The sequence below is a fragment of the Phoca vitulina genome, unplaced genomic scaffold (assembly GCF_004348235.1).
Source record: "Phoca vitulina isolate PV1807 unplaced genomic scaffold, GSC_HSeal_1.0 scaffold8, whole genome shotgun sequence".
Taxonomy (NCBI): domain Eukaryota; kingdom Metazoa; phylum Chordata; class Mammalia; order Carnivora; family Phocidae; genus Phoca; species Phoca vitulina.
The window spans coordinates 71,359,496-71,378,504 of record NW_022589711.1 but is presented as its reverse complement, the minus strand read 5'-3'; the positions used below and the strand labels follow the sequence as shown (position 1 = coordinate 71,378,504).

The window sequence follows — 19,009 nt, the reverse complement described above, 5'->3', positions numbered from 1 at the left end:
CATAGAGTTACTTGTTAACATATCTACCTGATTCCTTCTAGAATTCCATCAGTGGCGAGAGATATTGATGATAAATCCCATGATGGCCATGAACCCTTTATTGACAGCATCAGTGCAGCAGAGAACGCCACTGGTTCCTTCACCATTTGAACCTCCAACAGCGGATAGGTATTTCTTTCCAGTATACTAATCTGGTCCAAGGAGAAAATGGATGATCCTTAACTTTTCAAATGATGGTAACTCCAGTGTTGTTTTCTTGTCTAATGTTACTTCCATGAACTGTGGTGCACTTATTCGTGTCAAGATGCTCAGGGGGCCACACCTCCAACACACATCCTGTCACTTCTCATTTGAGGCCTGCTTGATATATTCACTCAACACATAGCTAACGAGCACTTGCCCTGTGACAGGCATCATGTGTATATAAACATTGATGTAGTCTGTGAGGGCTGCCCTAACAGAATACCACAGACTGCATTGCTTCAACAACAGAATTTGACTTCCCATACTTCTGGAGGCTGAAAAGCCCTGGATCATGGTGTCGGCAGGGTTGATTTGTGGTGAGGCCTCTTTCCTTGCCTTGCAGACAGCCGCCTTCTTGCTGTGCCTTCCCCTGGCCTTTTCCTCTGTGTATGCACTCCTGCTACCTCTTCCTCTTATAAGGACACCAGTCCTATTGGATCAGGGCCCCACTGTTATGGCCACATTTAATCATAAGTCCCCCCTAAGAGGCCCTATCTCCAAATATAATCACATTGGGGGTTCAGACCTTAATGCATGAATTTGGGGGAAACGCAACTCACTCCACAACAATTAAGTACCCTGGATTTCCTGTGATAGAACGATTCTCTCTTTTCAATAAAAGTGGCATTATCAATGCTTAAGATGTACAATCTGGCAGTTTCTTATTTTCCCTTCTTTAGAGTATTTTGACATTCTGAGAAGAAAGTTATATCCATTATTTATTGTTGTTCATGGAGCAGTGAACAACAACTTTGGACTTCTTGAGCATGGCAAAATAAATAAACTGTCACCCAGGGAGTCAAACACTGATCCCAGATGGCAAAAACCAAGCCAAAGTAGGTCCATTACATGAGAAAAGAATGTTGTGGTCAGAACAGTATGTTGGTCATGGGAAATCAGAGAGCAGTATTAATTTGATTAGATCTTTTTTCTAGACATCCCTAAAACTTTCTTTTCTTGCTTTATCTGTTGTGTTGTCAGCTGGGTCAATCCTTCCTTGATATATTCACTCAACACATAGCTCTACCAAAGTAGACCTTTCTTACCACATTTCTACTTAAACCAATAGAGGCGGCAGGATTTTTGCACTTCATTTTGGGAAGAGATGATAGAATCCTATCTGGCAATTAAAAAATCTCAGTGCCTATGCAATGGGAAGTTTGTACTATTCCATCCTCATTTTATCTACTTTATATCTTTTTTCCCCTAGAGATTTATTGCCTTCCACTGTAGCTCCTACTGACCCGAGACAGTTTTGCGTTCCTTCCCAATTTGGATCTTCTGTTCTACCAAATGCAAATATGCCGAACATGCTGTCCAATCGTGTCTACTCAGGTATGAGCAAAAGATGGCTTTGATCTGTGGAGCCACTGTGACCTGGATGGCTGCCTTAAGCTTGCCATCATGCCATCAAATTTACTGCTAAGTTTTGGCAGCAGAACTGTGTGGCAGTTATGCCTGTAGATTCTGCCCTTGCGACTTAGATTTAAATCATGGTTCCACCACTGTGTGACTGAGTGTAAGTTCCTTAACTCCTCCAACTATCAGTTTCCTGGGGAATAACATGATAAGTTGCACTATTACTATCTGTCTTATCTTACACGTGAGGAACAAATGAGGTCATGAGGAGATGAGATATGGTCTGACAGGTCATGGTGGGGGTTCACCTTTTATTCTAAGAGGCGAAGCTTTTGAAGAGTTGAAGCAAAGGAGCCACATTTTCTGACTTACATTTCACCAGGATCACTCTGGCTGCTGTGTCTGGGACAAAGTTGATAGGATCAAAGTTCTGAGGATAAACTGATGGGAGTTAATGGGCTATTAGAATAGCCAAAAGATTATGATGGGTTGGCCCTGGGTGGTGACAGTTCAGTAGTAACACGTGGTTGGATTCTGTAATTATTTTGAAGGCAGAAATAACAGGTTTTCTCACAGTTTAGATATGAGCTGTCTGAGAGAGAGGTGTTAAGGAGGACAGCAAAAATTTGGTCTTGGTTTTGGTAGAGTTGCTGTCACTGTTGAGGAAGAGTGTGAGAGGAACAGAGTTCTTGGGGTGGAGAGATGTCGCAGGCACATTTTTGCTCCTATTACATTTGAGATGCCTCACAGTCTGTTAATGGGAGATGTCAGGAAGGCAGCTAGATCCCAGAGAGGACTTCTGGAGACAAACTGGAGATATAATTTTGGAACTCATCAGCATAGATGAGACTAGATGAGATTGCCCATAGAACGAGGGTAGATAGAGGTTAAAAGAATGATCCTTAGGACATACCAACAAGATCCAAAAGATGAGAAGGGAAGAAACAGGAGGAGAACAGGAGGAGAAACCAGTGAGAGGAAACCCAGGAGAGCCTGATGGCCTTGAAGGCAAGGGAACAAGTTGTAAGGAGAGAGAGAAAGCATCTGTGTCAAGTGTGCCAAGTAGATGAAAACAAAGAATACATGATTAGATTTAGCTAAGTGGAGCTCACTGGTGATCTTGATAAGAGCAGTCAGTAGAGTGGTATCTGAAAACATGACTGGATGGGGGCTTGAGAGAGATTAGGAAGTGAGAGTTTCCTCACAATATTGAATCAAACTGATGTATCTTATCTCCCCAAAACTATATTGCTGAGTTTCTGTTTGTCCCTGCTCTCCAATTCCAACAACTCTCAATAGATAAGAACAATGTGAGTGAAGACACAAGAAGAAATATGATTGGTGCCAGGGCCATTGAAGATACCAGACTGCCTGGATTTGAGCATGTTGTGCACGGATCCACTGGGATTGGGTGGACAAGCCAGGGCCAGATATGAAACTAGACACACCCACTGGAGTGATCCAAGGACCAAAACGACTGTTCTAACAGCTGATCCCAGATAAAAGCCCCATCTGGCAGCAAGAACCCAGTAAATCTACAGCCCATGGTTACAGGCAACACATAAATAGACCAGTGAAATAGTTTCATTGCTGACTCAGAGAGCCCGTCTTAGTGATAAAAAATCCAGAACCTGCCAACATTTGGATGTACGCAAGCAAGTTGACCACCTATCTCAGGGACATAGGTCAGGTCTCCTGCCTCAAGGCTGATATGTAGGAGAGTAAGCTAGGGGAAAGTAGGGCCTCAGTCATACAGAAACTGAGCTACTAAGTAAGTTAGCAAAACAGAAACTAAGACAGAAATATCTTTCAAAAATTGGATGTTAGGTAGAGAGTGGATTATTACAGCTGGACTAGCACTACGTTTGATGTCATCTATTTGGGAAAGAGAAAGAAACTTGGAATAGGTTTGATGATTCCAAATTTCAGAGCGTCCTAAAATCCAGGTAATTAGAACGGTGCCCTCTATACTGGACTTCTCCTGAGAACTTGCTCTGCATCCTTTGGCAATACATCCTGGCTTGAAAGTGTCATGCACACCGGCTCTCTAAAGAAGAGTATTTTGAAGCCACTGAATTATAAAAATATAGAGCTTTAGAGTTAGGAGGATTTTTTTTTAGAGGTCACCTCATCTAATCTCTGAATTTTACAAATGACAAAAAATCTCCTTTAAAAACATATAGTATGATTTATTTCAAGATAGGTTATTAATGGGAGTTAAATGAGCTCTCTAGCTTAGTACAAAGCATGTACAAGAAACAGTTCTAGCTCCCATGATATCCCCCTTGTTAAGGAGAACAGATTTTCACATGTAAAACTATCAGTGAACAAAACTACATATAAGAAGTACAATTTGTGTGTCTGTTATGTTAAAGTGTGTTCTGTAGACCTGTGCTGGTCTGTGAAGAGGTTGTGCAAATAAATACATAAATAGAGAAATTTTGCAGCAATTTGACAGGGTAATTCTCTGTTGATCTAATATTTTTTTACCTTGTATTTGTCCTTGTTTTCATTTCAATTTTATAAAAGTTCATTATGTTGTATTTTTAAAAAGTATTGGTCCATGATGGTTGGAAATTTTAAAAGAAAAAAATGGTCCTTTACCATAGATGGTTTGAAAAGCATCAGTATAGACTCTAAGTTCATTAGGAGTACAGAGAAAGAAGAAAGTCAATAGAGCATAAAGTTACCAGGCAAGAATAGAGCCTTGAAATCTATGATGCTGCTGTTATTTCAAGAAATTTTAGAAGACTGACACAAAGAATGTAATTTCTACCCAACATCATTGAAAACATTTTGGAAAAAGTATCTTCCTCAGATATGCCAAAAATCCACATAGAGAGCTTTATATTTTACCCATTAAATCATTGCATTTATTTCCAGGGATTTTGGTGCATAAGAAGCACTTAGTTACTTTTTTTTTAAAGGTCAACTAATTTCTCCTATAGCAAAAAAAAAAAAAAAAAAAGTTATCCATTTTTACATCAAAAGCTAGAAATGAAGAGATCCATAACTTATTTCATCTTCTTTTCCTTTCGAAGTATGGCAGGAAAATGTCACCAATCATGAGACCCATACTTAAAGAAAAATAAAATTATCTAGTATTTATCATTCCATCACCAAAGTGACCCTAAGATGCTGAACAGCAATTATCTGATACTGTTTCCAACATTTTGCTCTACTGGTGGGTTTTTATAGATGCTGTTTTAAATCATTATATTTTTTTGTATTATTTTTAAATGGAAATTGTTAATTTGTTTGTGGGGTGAGATGATGATTTTCTTTTTTAAGGTTGGGGCATTTTACCACCTGAATCCATAAAGGCAATAGCCAGAAGGAATGAAATGATTCAAAGGCAGCATACTGCCAGGTAACATAACAGTGTTGTTGTATTTATTTTCTATTCACTCACTTGTTCGTTTATTCATTTGCTTTAGACAGATAGATAGATAAAAAGATAGACAGAAAGATAGAAAGACAGATAGATGATATAGAGATACTTTTTATATACATACATTCATTCGTTATATTTGTATATAGTATTTGTATATATATATACACACTCTAATTATATACATATTTTATTACGTATATTTGATAGATATCTGATTACATACAAAAAGTATTTCAGGAATATTACAAAAAGAAATATATACAAACATATATTCAGGTTGGTTAAAGATAAAAGCAAGATTAGAAATTACATAGTGAAGCTAAGCCTGTAGATCATACCAGTTTAACAATGTCTCACAATTAAAATGCCTAGGTGTGATACCTCTGAAATTCATATCAGCCCTTCTGTTTTAAATGACTTCAATTCTGCCCAAATATAGGAGCCACGCTCGCCAACCCCACCTGAGACTCTGCGAGCAGAGCCCAGACAGCCCCATGTCAGTGGCCCCAACAGTAGCCTTCAGCTATAGCAACTAGAAAGAAAAGACAGCAATAATGATAAGGCATGGCCCTGGGGTGCAAGAAGGCATTATCCTCAGTTTTCTCATCACTGAACCCTAATGAGTCAGGTGATAATCCATAAGCAAAGTAAGCAAAACCCCCACCAAGTCCTCCAGCACAACCCCTGCCAGTTGCACCGATTTGTCACGGTTGAGACTTGTATTGGCTTACCGCCTTCCTTGAGTCCCACTAAGATTATACTGCAGGGTTTAAAAACCTCTTCCCAGAACTTTATTTTCTTTGAAGATTAATCTCTGGCAAGAAACTACCCTCTGCCATGTTATCCCCATTCCTGCTAAATTTGCCAGACCTGCTAGAGGTAATGCTTTAAAAACTGACCTTGCACTTCTGTCGAGAGATTCAGCCAAACCTTTCACCCTCAGATCTTTATTCCAAACTCTCCTTCCCAGTGAATTTTGGGGGGAGCTCGTGTTTCCACCCAACACACTTCAGATAAGCAGTGTGAAGACTCAGGAAAAGCAGAGGTTCCATCTCAGGGAAGGCAGAGGTCCATTAAGATTATATTTCTAATGGTTTTCTTGGGGTGTATAAAACATATTGTTCTGTTTTTAGGATGGAAATGGAAATGCATGCCATTTACCAACAAAGGAGAATAGAGAAAGTGAATCCCAAGGGACTAGCAGGCCTAGGGATACCATTCCTCTATGGCTCCAGTATCCCACCTGGCCCAGCCACTTACCACGGCAGGAGCATGCTCCCTGCTGGTGACCTGCATTTTCACAGAAGCACCCTGAGAAATCTTCAGGGAAACCCCACACTAGTGGCGACAGGTCCACATTTTCTAGAGAGTTGGGGTCAGAAATGTCGCCGTCTCAGGAGAGGTACAGGGAATCAGAAAGTTCTAGACAGCAATATTGAGAGCTCCAAAAGTCAAGTAGAAGAAAAACTCTTAGGCCAGACTCATGTGATTCCCTATGAAGAGGATGAATATGTAAAGGAACCAGAGATTGAAGCTCTCAACAATCAGAAGTCAAGGGAAACCAATGAAAAGCCAACTACAGCTCTTGCCAACACCTGTGGGGAGCTCGACCCCACCCACAGAAAACCTTGGGGAGCTCATGGTGCTCCTCTAGAAGCAAAGGCCTCCTGGGATGGTGCGAAAGAGAAGCCTTCAGAGCAGAGCTTTGCAGCCTGTGGGGAAAAGAATGGTGTTTGTCCTCCAATTCCTCGACCAGCTCTGCCAGGTGCGTGTCAGGGGCCAATGGCAGATCCTAATGAGCCACAGGTCACCAAGTCCTTAAGTTATTCCATGATGCACTATACCCATCATGTTTCCTTTTATTCTTCCTTTTCTTAGTCCTATTTAGAACTTTTTGAAGTCACTTTATTATGTTAGTCCCAATAAAGCCATATTAGTGACATTCATCTCTATTCATATGTTGCTATAGAGAGAATTTTCAGCAAAAGCTAGGAAGGCAAGGATGAGGAAGGATGGGGAAACCTGCCAGAATTTTAAATTAAATTTTTAATTTAATTAGCTCTTAATTTCTTCAACACAATATAGAGGGGCTTCTTGCCTAAAAGTATGAATTCTATCTCCCCTGTATTTAAGTGTAGAAAACTATAAATAATTAAACAGAAGCATGAACTTTCAGTGCCCATTACTGTGGTGATACCTTCTTACCTAAAAGCATTAGCACACTACCTACCCCACCCAAACACACACTGAATAGTTTTCTAGAACTTCTTTAGATAAAAATATTTTAAAACAGGGATTTGGTAGGGAGGGGGCTGTAGTCACTGAAACAACTGCTTCCCTTACAAAGTGTTAATTTGCCATTTTTGTTGAATGCGTAGCTAAATTCTCACATCACCTAGAGAGCATGATAAATCACATAACATCATAGAACACAATAGCATTCATCTGGAGGATGAAATCCACAAGGCATGTCTCTTGGAATCACAGAGAAACAGAGGAGTCGGCAACTTCTTTATTTACAATAATGTTGTCATTAAAGATCCTTTAGGGGAAGAAAAGAAAGGAGATTACTCAACTTTTAAGAAAATGTCTCTCAGTATCTTTTAAGGAGTTTACACATAGATCTATAGGGACCTAAAGAGACCTTCTGTGGTAATAGAATATGAGGAAATTAAGGTAACTGTACATAAAACTGTGCTGTCAGCTCCCCCCTTTTCCCTGGAAATTTTATACCACCAAATAATTTCCTTTCCACTTTTAAAGGAGCACACCCACTGGCTACAATTGGGGAAAACATGTCCTTGGATGAAGATATTCAGAAATGGACTGTGGACGACGTGCACAACTTCATTAGTGGCCTTCCAGGTTGTTCAGACTATGCCCAGGTGACTTAACATTGAAATATTTTCATGAAAATAAGGCACTTTGAAATCTATTTCCTTCCTAATGAGTTCTGTCAAACTTGCATTTTTCTCTCAGAGAGGATTCCTAATAATCTACCCCTTCATGTGTCATCGGCTGACCTGGGACAGGAGTCTGGGATTGGTGGAGCTTGGGTCCCGTCTCCACACCCCACCTGCAGGGAGGCCGGGAGAGCCATGCCTGTCTGGCTTTAGTTTCTGTTCTATCGAGACTCCTGGGAGGTAGGAATTCACCCAAAACTAGGAGATTCAGCGGCCAAACATCCAAAAACAGTGAGAAATTTCTACTACATTCCCTACTCTTCCATATAACAAACATACCAGAAGTTTTAGGCTACTCATAATAGGTAATAGAAATATCTTCTTCATTCTAAACAGGATAACAAGACAATAGATCTGAAAAATAAGAAAATAACTATTTAAAAATTCTATATTAATGCTGGGGCAATTTACAAAAGTGCATACACAGAGATAATTCAATCTGGTAGATAAAATACTGTTTTTTGAGTTATAATGAACTGTCAGGACAGTTGGAAAGAAGAGTAGTTTCACTCATTTGGGAAAATGGGTTGGTCAATTTTTAAAGTTTATGTCAGTGCTATATTTTCATACATAAAGTTTATTTTTTTCAAGTGATTTATTTTTTTAAAGATTTTATTTATTTATTTGAGAGAGAGAGAGAGAGAGAGAAAGTACGTGAGCTGGCGGGAGCAGCAGGGGGAGAGGGAGAGACAGACTCCCTGCTGAGCCGCTCTATCCCAGGACCCTGAGATCATGACCTGAGCCAAAGGCAGCTGCTTAACCGACTGAGCCACCCAGGGACCCTGCAAGTGATTTAATAACACAGTTTTAAGTAACAATTTGCCTAGTAAATCTGGTGTCATTATCGTTGGTTTATATATTAAAGGAAAAGAAAGCAAGGAAAGGACCTTATAATTTAACATAATTAACTGATGTTAGAAATAACTTTTTTCATATCTTGGTTTTATGATCATTTTTTACATCAGTGTAATGCTGTTAATTCTTCTACATTTTCTTTTTTTTTTTTTTTTTTTTCTGTTTATGGGACTTATGGAAAAGTTAGATAGAGTAGTCATTAAGAATATGGCTTATGAAATTGCACTACTGAGTATTTACCCCAAAGATAGAAATGTAGTGATCCCAAGGGGTACGTGCACCCCAGTGTTTATAGCAGCAATGTCCACAATAGCCAAACTATGAAAAGAGCCAAGATGTCCATCAACAGATGAATGGATAAGGAAGATGTGGTATATATATATAATGGAATATTATGCAGCCATCAAAAAACCTGAAATCTTGTCATTTGCAACGACGTAGATGGAACTAGAGGGTATTATGCTAAGCGAAATTAAGTCAATCAGAGAAAGACATGTATTATATGATCTCACTGATATGAGGAACTCTTAATCTCAGGAGACAAACTGAGGGTTGCTGGAGTGGTGGGGGGTGGGAGGGATGCAGTGGCTGGATGATAGACATTGGGGAGGGTATGTGCTATGGTGAGCGCTGTGAATTGTGTAAGACTGATGAATCACAGACCTGTACCTCTGAAACAAATAATACATTATATGTTAAAAAAAAAAAAAAAAGATAGTAGGAAGGGAAAAATTAAGAGGGGGAAACTGGAGGGGGAGACGAACCATGAGAGACTATGGACTCTGAGAAACAAACTGAGGGTTCTAGAGGGGAGGGGGTGGGGGGTTGGGTTAGCCTGGTGATGGGTATTAAAAAGGGCACGTACTGAATGGAGTACTGGGTGTTATATGCAAACAATGAATCATGGAACACTACATCAAAAACTAATGATGTAATGTATGGTGATTAACATAACATAATAAAATAAAATTTAAAAAAAAGAATATGCTTATGAAACCAGAAAGTACAAGTTCAAATCCTGGCTTTTGTGTTTTCTGGACATGTGACCTGGGACAAGTTGCCTGTCTTCTTGGTGCACAGTTTTTCATCTGTAAAATGGGGATAATTGTATAATATATTCTCAAAGGATTGTTGTAAGCCATAAAGAGGGCCTGGCACCTTATAAGTACTTGATAAACATTAATTTCCATCATTCTATCAGAGGATCCTCAAGAGAATGGAACCTCAGGTTACTTACGAGACAAGGTGTATTCTTCAGGTCACCTACTTTGTCTTTTTGCATACTTGATAAAAATTCCTGTCCTGTTCTCTCCTATTCAGCAAGTATAATATTATTGTTTTCTTATTAGTCATTCACCATGGGGCAATCATTTTTAAGTTTGTCTATTCCACTTATCAGGTGCTTCATCAACCACCAGTACAGTGAAGTTACCAAATTTTGATAACAGCCAGAAATAAGCAACCCTGTGTGTAAGGAGCATGTGATTGCTGGCTTCTGGCAGACTGAATCTATTTGAACGCTTATCATTCTTAATCATCCAGTGATCCACAGGCATAGAAGTGCTCTTTATCATAACCACTCCTGTAATGAATGACACCACGTGTGCATTTCATACTTTATCATCCTCAACGTCCTCTTGCAGGTACATAGAAGTCACATAAACACGAATACCCCACAAACTTGGCTGACTCATTATCTCTCACCAACAGGATGTCAGTGCTCCTTTCCCCACCCCAAGAAGGGGTACAATTATTTCTAGGTGTTTCTCAAATGTGGTTAGGATCAAGTTCTGCTCTTGCTTCCTCATCAGTCTATTCCCTCCCTGGGACTGCTGTGAAATCAGCCGCAAGAAGGCCGCTGCCCTGCTGGGCACGACCCTGCTGCGCTTGGGGACAGTACGATGTGCAGAGACGGAGAGAATCTCCCTGGACGCAACAGACTGTAACAAGCTTCAGAGCAGCACAGCTCAGGCACAGGAGTCATGAAAACCCCTGTCTAGTATGTCGCAGCCTGGGACTACCCCAGCGTTACACTCGCTGTCCTCCCCCTCTCCCCCCACCCTGTCCTCTTCTTTCTCATCTCTGGGTGGTTGCTACTCAGCAGCCTCCCACCACCTGCCTCCCATAGGTATAAAAAGAAATCCAGAAAAAAGAACCAGAACTAAAGCCCAAAGCCCCTGTGCAAATGAATTCTTTTAAACAGATGTAGAGAGAGGGCTGGTAGCTCACTTGTTCAAGGACGTCCAGGAGACCCTGCAACACATCTTGTTTATTCTTTATTATTATTATTATTATTATTATTATTATTTTTTATGATGTTCAGTTAGCCACTTATAGTACATCATTAGTTTTTGGTGTAGTGTTCAGTGATTCTTGTTTGTCCTAAGTGACTCAACAGATAAAATATTCTTTCTCTAAAAATAACTGAAATCACTAAAATTATATGTATGTTTATATGGTGCTCTTGGCCTCCACTGCTATCTTGAGAATGAGGTGGGAGGGACAACTGAGTGACACTGGAAGGTTCTGCAACTTTGCCTCGGGGCCAGGTTCCTCCACCAGGGCTGAGGATCAGGCCCTGGCTGCCAACCTGCCTTTGTTTGAAAATGTATCCCTTCCCTGAAGGGAGAGGCGTCTGACTGAGTTTACCAGCTGAGGGGGGCGGTGAGGTGGAAGAGAGGCAAAGGAGGAATTTCCAGGAGAAGGCCAGGAACCAGAAAGAATTCAGCACAGGTGGGATTTCCAGAGTAGTTCCTGGTGGCACTGAGGGGGCCAGAACCAAGAGTGGCACAGGTGAGAATGGCAATCAGGAGGCTGGACTAGGGGAAGGGACTAGGTCACAGAGAGCCGTGGAGACCCCATGAGGGATTGTGACTTTATCCTGAAGGCAATTGAGGTTTTAAGCATGAGTGGCATGCTTAGCTTTATATTTCAGAATGGCCACTTAGGTTGCTTTTTATGAAAATAGGTTGAAGGTGGCAAGACTAGTGGGGAAGCACTAGATCCAGGGTAGCAGCAGAGGGGCGGGTAGATAAGAGCATTATCTAGGGCGCCTGGGTGGCTCAGTCGGTGAAGCATCTGCCCTTGGCTCAGGTCATGATCGCCGTGTCCTGGGATCGGGCCGCGGGGAGTCGGCTTGTTTCTCACCCTCTGCCCCCACCCCACCCCACTAGTGTGCTCGCTCTCTCTCTCTCTCTCTCTCTCTCAAATAAATAAATAAAATCTTGAAAAAAAGAAAAAGAGACTATCTAAAAGGCAGAATTAGCATGATTCAGCTTCTAAGTTTAAGATATATATTAGGGAGCCTTCGGCATAGAGAGACATTCACAGAAGCCAAAGACTGAGGTAAATCAGGAAAACCGAAGAGGACCTGAAGTAGAAGCCTCAGAAGCCCAAACACATAAGGACTCAAATAAAGAAACAGTAGCCTCAGAAGTGACTGGGAAGGAAAGGCACAGAATACCCAGGAGGGGGATGCCTCACAAAGGCAAGGGAAGTGCATTTCTTCATGAAAAAGTAGTCAACAATGTCAAATGCAGCCAGGAGCACAAGGAATATCCATGCATTTGGTAACAGCAGAGACACGAGGGACCCAGAAGCAAGCAGGGTTAACGGACTAGTGAGGGTGGAAGTCAGACTCCTTGAGACGGAGAAATGACTGGGAAAGAAGAACATTGAGGCAGGGAGGATCCAAACTCTTGAGAAATTGGGCTGTGAAGGGGATGAGAAATATGGAGCAGGATCAAGAGTTAGAGTGAGGTAGCGTTTGTGTAAGTGCTTTATTATTGTTTGTTTGCTCAAGGATGGAGACTTGCGTAAATGCCGTTGGGAAGGAGCGAGCCAAAGAGGGGAGACTGACTCTGAGAGAGGGGATTATCCGCTGAGGGAAGCCTGAGGTGGGAGGGGCAGGGACCCACAGCATACGTGAAGAGACTGTCTTCACACATGGAGAACCCTCTTCTACCACATCAGCACAAAGGAGAAAACATCTGTGGTTAGGTTGCTGGGCAGAATTAGAGGAAGTTTTTTTGTTTTTGTTTTTTTAAAGATTTTATTTATTTATTTGAGAGAGAGAGAGCAAGAGAGAGCAGAGCAGCAGGGAGGGGCAGAGAGAGAAGCAGGCTCCCCAATGAGCAGGGAGTCCCAGGACCCCGGGATCAAGACCTGAGCCGAGGCAGATGCTTAACCAACTGAGCCACCCAGGCGCCCCAAGGAAGTTCTTACCTACTGGTCTCTTTTCCTTTCTTCCTTTCTCCCTTCCTTCCTTCCTTCCTCCCTTCCTTCCTCCCTCCCTCCCTCCCTCCCTCCCTTCCTTCCTTCCTTCCTTCCTTCCTTCCTTCCTTCCTTTCTTCCTTCCTTCTCAATTAAGAAGTTATATGGTCTGCTGAAAATGAGGACGGATTCTGTAAGGTTTTAAGTTTGAAGCGTGTGAAGGAAGCTTGAAAATAGAAAAAAGAGAGCTCATCAGTAAATAAAGGATTGCCGGGTAGGTTGAAGCTGGAGATCATGAAATTACAGTACTATCAGTCTGCCCAGATTTTTGATTCATCTCTTTATCCGCCTGGAATGTTTGTCCACCAGCAGCCTTCCTAGTTTCTGAAAGTAAGGAAGGCATGGTGGTATCTACTCCACAGTCAGAACAGGGAGGGCTCCTGGAAAGGCCTAGAATGACAGTTCTCACCTGCATTACCTCTCCTCCCCTTGCTGTTTGTCCAAGGCAGTGGATAGAGGCTGCACCTGTCCATGTGAGAGGTGAAACTTGTTTGCCATGGTTTTTATCCACAACCCTTTACTCAGTCTATTAGTGCATTCATTGATTTGTCCAGCAACACCTACTGAAATATCCACTATGTGTCAGCCTCGGCATTATAGGGCCGCTGGTATATAAGACATGGGCCTGCCCTCAAATAGTAACTATTCCAGGTTGGAACTGAGTCCCATAAACAGAATTACAATGTACTCTGAGAGTAATTAAAGAACATAGACAACTTGCTACTGGAGCATGGAAGAGAGAACAACTAAAAATGAGAAATTTTATAACATTTTGTGTCATCCTCCGCAGTCTTAATGTTTCCTCCAAAACTAAAATACCTATATATAAAACAAGAATTTTTTTTAAAAGACGTATAGACAAAGTTAACATCTTTTGTGTTTAATAAGGTATTTAAAGACCATGCAATTGATGGGGAAACCTTGCTGTTACTCACAGAGGAGCATCTTCGAAGCACTCTGGGATTAAAGCTAGGGCCGGCACTAAAGATTCAATCACAGGTATGGTGAGTTCTCGTAACTAAATATGCATCAGTGGTATGAGGCTTAAGAGAAATATGTTATTTTTCTCCTGTTATAATATGCACAATACCTGTTTCACCTCTTTATGAAGCATTGCCCCTCTGTGGGTGGGGAAATGATAGGAGTGAGGGAACCTGAACACTTTGGATGGTGTAGTGGTACCCATTCCTAGCTATAGTTGGGAAGGCACAAAGCAATGGTGTGCTGGTAAATACTTAACAACTAGTTCTCTTTAAAAACCAAATGAATCCTGATTTGTAGCGTTTAATTTCTGTGGTGTAAATACCCCCAGTATGACTGACAAACTCCTAACATAATGTCACTGAATACAGAATTGGGAAGAGATGCACAGCAGTACCCCATTTGAGAGTATTTTCACTCTACGGATAGACATAAATGACCTTAGGAGCAAAGTTAATAATAAATAACAGTATGGGGTATCTGGGTGGCTCAGTCAGTTAAGGGTCTGACTCTTGATTTCCCCTCAGGTCATGATCTCAGGGTCATGAGATCAAACCCCACGTTGGTCTCTGCACTGGGCCTGGAGCCTGCTTAAGATTCTCTCTCTCCCTCTGCCCCTCCCCCGCTCATGTGTGCTCACGCGTGCACATTCTCTCTAAATAACAATAATAATAAATAATAGTAAAATAATTTGGTAAAACAATTAAGAAGTGATGAGTTTTTGAGTATTTATTACTTGAGTTTTCAATATAATGTATTTAATTGTAAGTTTATATAATTTAATTTTTAATAATGCCATGCTTAACAACTGGCTTGCGAACTTCCAAGAAGTTTCTCAACTGGCTCTTGAGACTGGAACAAGCCAACTCTAGTTCACCTCTTCTTGCCATCTCCACTGCTTCATTTGGGACTAAAGCACCATTGTCTCTCATTGGATTACTACTTTAGCCTTCTAACTGTTCTCTCTGCTCTGCCCTTGCCCTCCCAGCACCTACTCACAAAACAGTTAAGGATGATCCTTCTAATACATAAGACAGATCGTGTCACCCTTCTCCTCAAAAGTCTGCCATAGCTCCCCATTTCCTCAGAGGAAAAGCCGAAGGTCTATATTATTTGTGCTCCTCTCCACCTACCACTATCGTTAACGTCCTGACCTCATCTTCTACTTTCTACCTTCCCTCCCCCCACAGTTACTGTTTTTGACCACTTGCCTCTGGATGCTGCTTGAACGTGTAGGCATGTTCCACCGTAGGGCCATTCCCTCTGCCTGGGATGCTCTTCCCCTGATATCTTCATGCTTTGTTCCCTCATCTCCTTCATCTTGCTCCCCTCTATCTGCTTAATGGAGCTTGCTCTGATCACCCTGTTTAAAAGTGTACACATGGGGCGCCTGGGTGGCTCAGTCATTAAGTGTCTGCCTTTGGCTCAGGTCATGATCTCAGGGTCCTGGGATCGAGCCCCACATTGGGCTCTCTGCTCATCGGCGAGTCTGCTTCTCCCTCTGCCTCTATGATCTCTCTCCCTCTGTGATCACTTTCACTCTTTCTCAAATAAATAAAGTCTTTCAAAAAATAAATAAATAAAATAAATAAAAGTGTACACAGCCCAACCCCCATGCATACTACTGCTATCCCTTTTCTGCTCTTCTTTGTCCCCCCCATAGCACCTATCAATCATACAATATAACTCATTTATTATATTCATGTTTATTGTTGATTTCCCCTTACCCCACTAGAATGTAAGCTCCATGAGAGCATAGATCTTTATCTGTTTGACTGATATATCTGTTTGACTGATGTATCCTTAGAATATGCAAGACCTGTAATAGGTAAAAAATTATTTATTGAAAGAGTGAGTTTCCTAAAAGTGAAACCAAGAAGCATCAACTAATTCTTTCCAGAATTTATACAGGACTGCACCTTTCTACAATGCATGTTTATGCAAAGAACAATGAGATTTCAAAATATTCTTCAAAAACCATTTCTATCTGCCTAAAAATTTTAGGGTAAAGAAGTTCTTTATTTTATGTGAATACTTTCATGTTTCTATTGGTATTCTTTTTTTCAGCTTCTTATTTTGGAATAATTTTAGATACAGAAAAGTTGCAAAGGTAGTACAGAGAGTTCACCCAACTTTTCTTAATGTTAATATCTTACATAATACGGCACATTTGTCAAAACTAAGAAATTAACATTGGTACAATATAGTATTCACTTTTTTTAAAAGATTTTATTTATTTATTTGAGAGAGAGCCAGAGAGTGCAGGAACAGGGGTGGAGGCAGAGGGAGAGAGAGAGGGACAAGCAGACTCCCTGCTGAGCAAGGAGCCCAACACAGGTTGATCCCAGGACCTTCGGATCATGACCTGAGCTGAAGTCAGGTGCTTAACGGACTAAGCTACCCAGGCACTCTGGTATTCACTTTTAAATAATTTATTTTTCTTTAATGAGGATAGTGTATCTCTTGGCATACTTTATAATGACACTGCATGGTTTTTTCTCAAATACGATTTTCTTTGGCTTTCTTTTTTTTTTTTTTTTGTCCTTACAATGTGGCAACTCTAAGTCATTCTTTTTTTTTTTCTTTGAGTATAGTTGGCATACAATGTTACATTCTCCAAGTCCTTCTTAATCTTCTTCTCACTTGCCATTAGTATTAACAACCAAATCATTTTCTGAGGGCTATAGTCATTCCTTGGGCTCCTGCCTGATGTGTCTAAGTGCCTCCTTGGAGCCCTGCTGAGTTCTAATGTCCGGGCTCCGTCTGCCTGCACAACAGGACAGGGCTCCCACAGAAGCTGTGGGGGAAGGTCTGACTGATGCCACACATTCCACCAAACGGAACAGTTGTAGAGTCCTTGGGATTGAGAACTTTGAGGGGTCCAATTGAAGCAGCAGAATTGGAAGGTTCTGGGTAACATCTGGAAGACCCAGGAGGTGAGTGGCCATGAATTCATCAGTGGATAAGATAACAAAGTCTCAATCTCCAAAATGGGATGCAGGGGCAAAATTCCATTACAGTGAGCCCTGCTAAGAAGAAGGAAACCCACCCAGAAGACCAGAAACTTAGAAGGTGGACCTGGACCTGGATACAAGGAAAGGGATAGGAGAGGGAAAAGTTACTGGAATTTGAGAACCCAGATATTATTAGAATGGAGGGAGCTGGGTTTGAGTTCTGATAATGTGAACAACATAGAAATCTCCTGGGTCCCCGTGAGAGTCACGTAAGTGTAGGAGCCCAATGACTAATACTGGGGCACCGAGGCCCAAAGCGGCAGTGTTTATGTCTCAACACTAAGCCAACTTAAAGCCAGCTGTGTGCTGAAGTTGCCTAAAGAATTGCAGCCTGGGCTTGGAGAAGTTACCAGCTGGCCATTGGTAAAGATGGAGTGGTGTATCTGTGGGATCGCTTATGGGACTGTTAGAAAAGGGTGAGGTGGACTGAACTCAGAATGAAATAATGAAATAATGGTGTACACAGATGAACCACAGCAGACCCGGGCATGGGAATTCGAAAGTTACTACCACCTTGATATCTAGTGTTATAGTAATAAACACTGTATGCTTCTGAGAGAAAGAAAAAGCCCACCACATCCTAGATCGGTGTCCCTCACAACTATATAGATGGCCCGTGCTTGAAATGACCTCAACCTTCCTACCCTCTGTGGCTAAGCAGAGTATGCTGGATTATTGAAAGAATCTCTAGCCTTAACTACTCTCACCATTTTGTCTTCAAAGGTATCTCAGCATGTGGAAAGTATGTTGTACAAGAAAAGTCTTTCACTTCCTACCCAAACAAAACAAGCACTTGATCAACCAGCAGATACATCCCCTCTTTTGGATTTTAATTCCTGGGGTGATAATACATTGGACATTCCTTGTTCCCAGGATATAACAATTCCTAAAGGAATCGAACGAGATAGCGTGAGAAATTAAAACCCTCAAGGAGCAAGAACGATCTTAATCAGTTTTCCAAAGAGTCTAGGACATTCTGAAAGGTGTGTCAAGGTTTCCCCAGGATGAGATGGAGGCTGGAAGGGAGAGAAGCCAGCCCTCCTGGAGCTCATAGAGGCCTTGCCTGAAAGGTTTCCTAAAGTGACCTCGGAGCAAAGTGGCTGGAGGTGTATCCTTGGAAGCAAATGCTAAATGATGGAGAGAATTTGCGAACACTAAAAAAAAAAAAAAAAGCTAGTTGATGTTTCCATGTGGAAATCTCTGAAGAAGCCAAAAGAACCCATACTGAAAAAAGAGCTCCTTATCTCTCTTCACTCATTTCCCATCCCCCAACCCAGAAAGAGACAAAGGCAACCCCGAGGAGTTAAAAGGAGGTAGAAGAAAAAGTGGTGAAGTGCAAAAAAGAGAAGAGAAGCTCACCACAAGACCTCCACTTTTTCTCATTTCAGGCTTCCGGGCTGAAGAAGGACCAAGCTAGGGAAGAGCAGAAGCTTGGATCTTTAAGTTCAGAGTGACGGTTATTCAACATTTTCTTTCTAGCATGGAACTATGTTATGACTAAAAATAACTCCTGGTTATCTGAGAGGGAGATGAAAAGTCATAGTGCCCACCTCAGATGTCACCGGAGGGGTGGGGTAGAGTTATCTCTGCAAGGCAGGTTTGAGTTGGCAGGTGGGAGTCAAGAAGATGAAAGTGGCTTTCTGCTTGTCCCTGCGGAGTGCCTTTCAACTTCCCATTTGACAGAAAGCCCCTGAAAAGATACACAAGAAACTGCTAGGAGTTTGCTCAAGGAGGGGCCCGGTAACAGGGATGCGAGGGGAACTGACTGTGTACCCTCTTGTACATTCTAAATGTCTAAAGATGAGAATGCATTTTCTATTTTTAAAATTTACATTCAAAATAAAGAAACTGTAGCAGGCAGCCTCTAAGATAGCCCCCAACGATCCCTGCTTCCAGGCACTCCTCCCCTTGTGCAATGCCCTCCCCTC

The 19,009-nt window shown here is 41.5% G+C and overlaps 1 protein-coding gene across 1 annotated transcript; it reads left to right on the top strand.

Moving 5' to 3' along the window:
* The first annotated feature begins 82 nt into the window (after positions 1–82).
* On the top strand, positions 83–18,002 carry SAMD7 (sterile alpha motif domain containing 7). Its single transcript, XM_032406622.1, has 7 exons — positions 83–168; positions 1,454–1,578; positions 4,894–4,972; positions 6,130–6,761; positions 7,760–7,881; positions 13,975–14,085; positions 17,805–18,002. The coding sequence occupies exons 1-7, from the start codon at positions 83–85 to the stop codon at positions 18,000–18,002; spliced, it is 1,353 nt and encodes a 450-aa protein (XP_032262513.1).
* Positions 18,003–19,009: the final 1,007 nt, after the last annotated feature.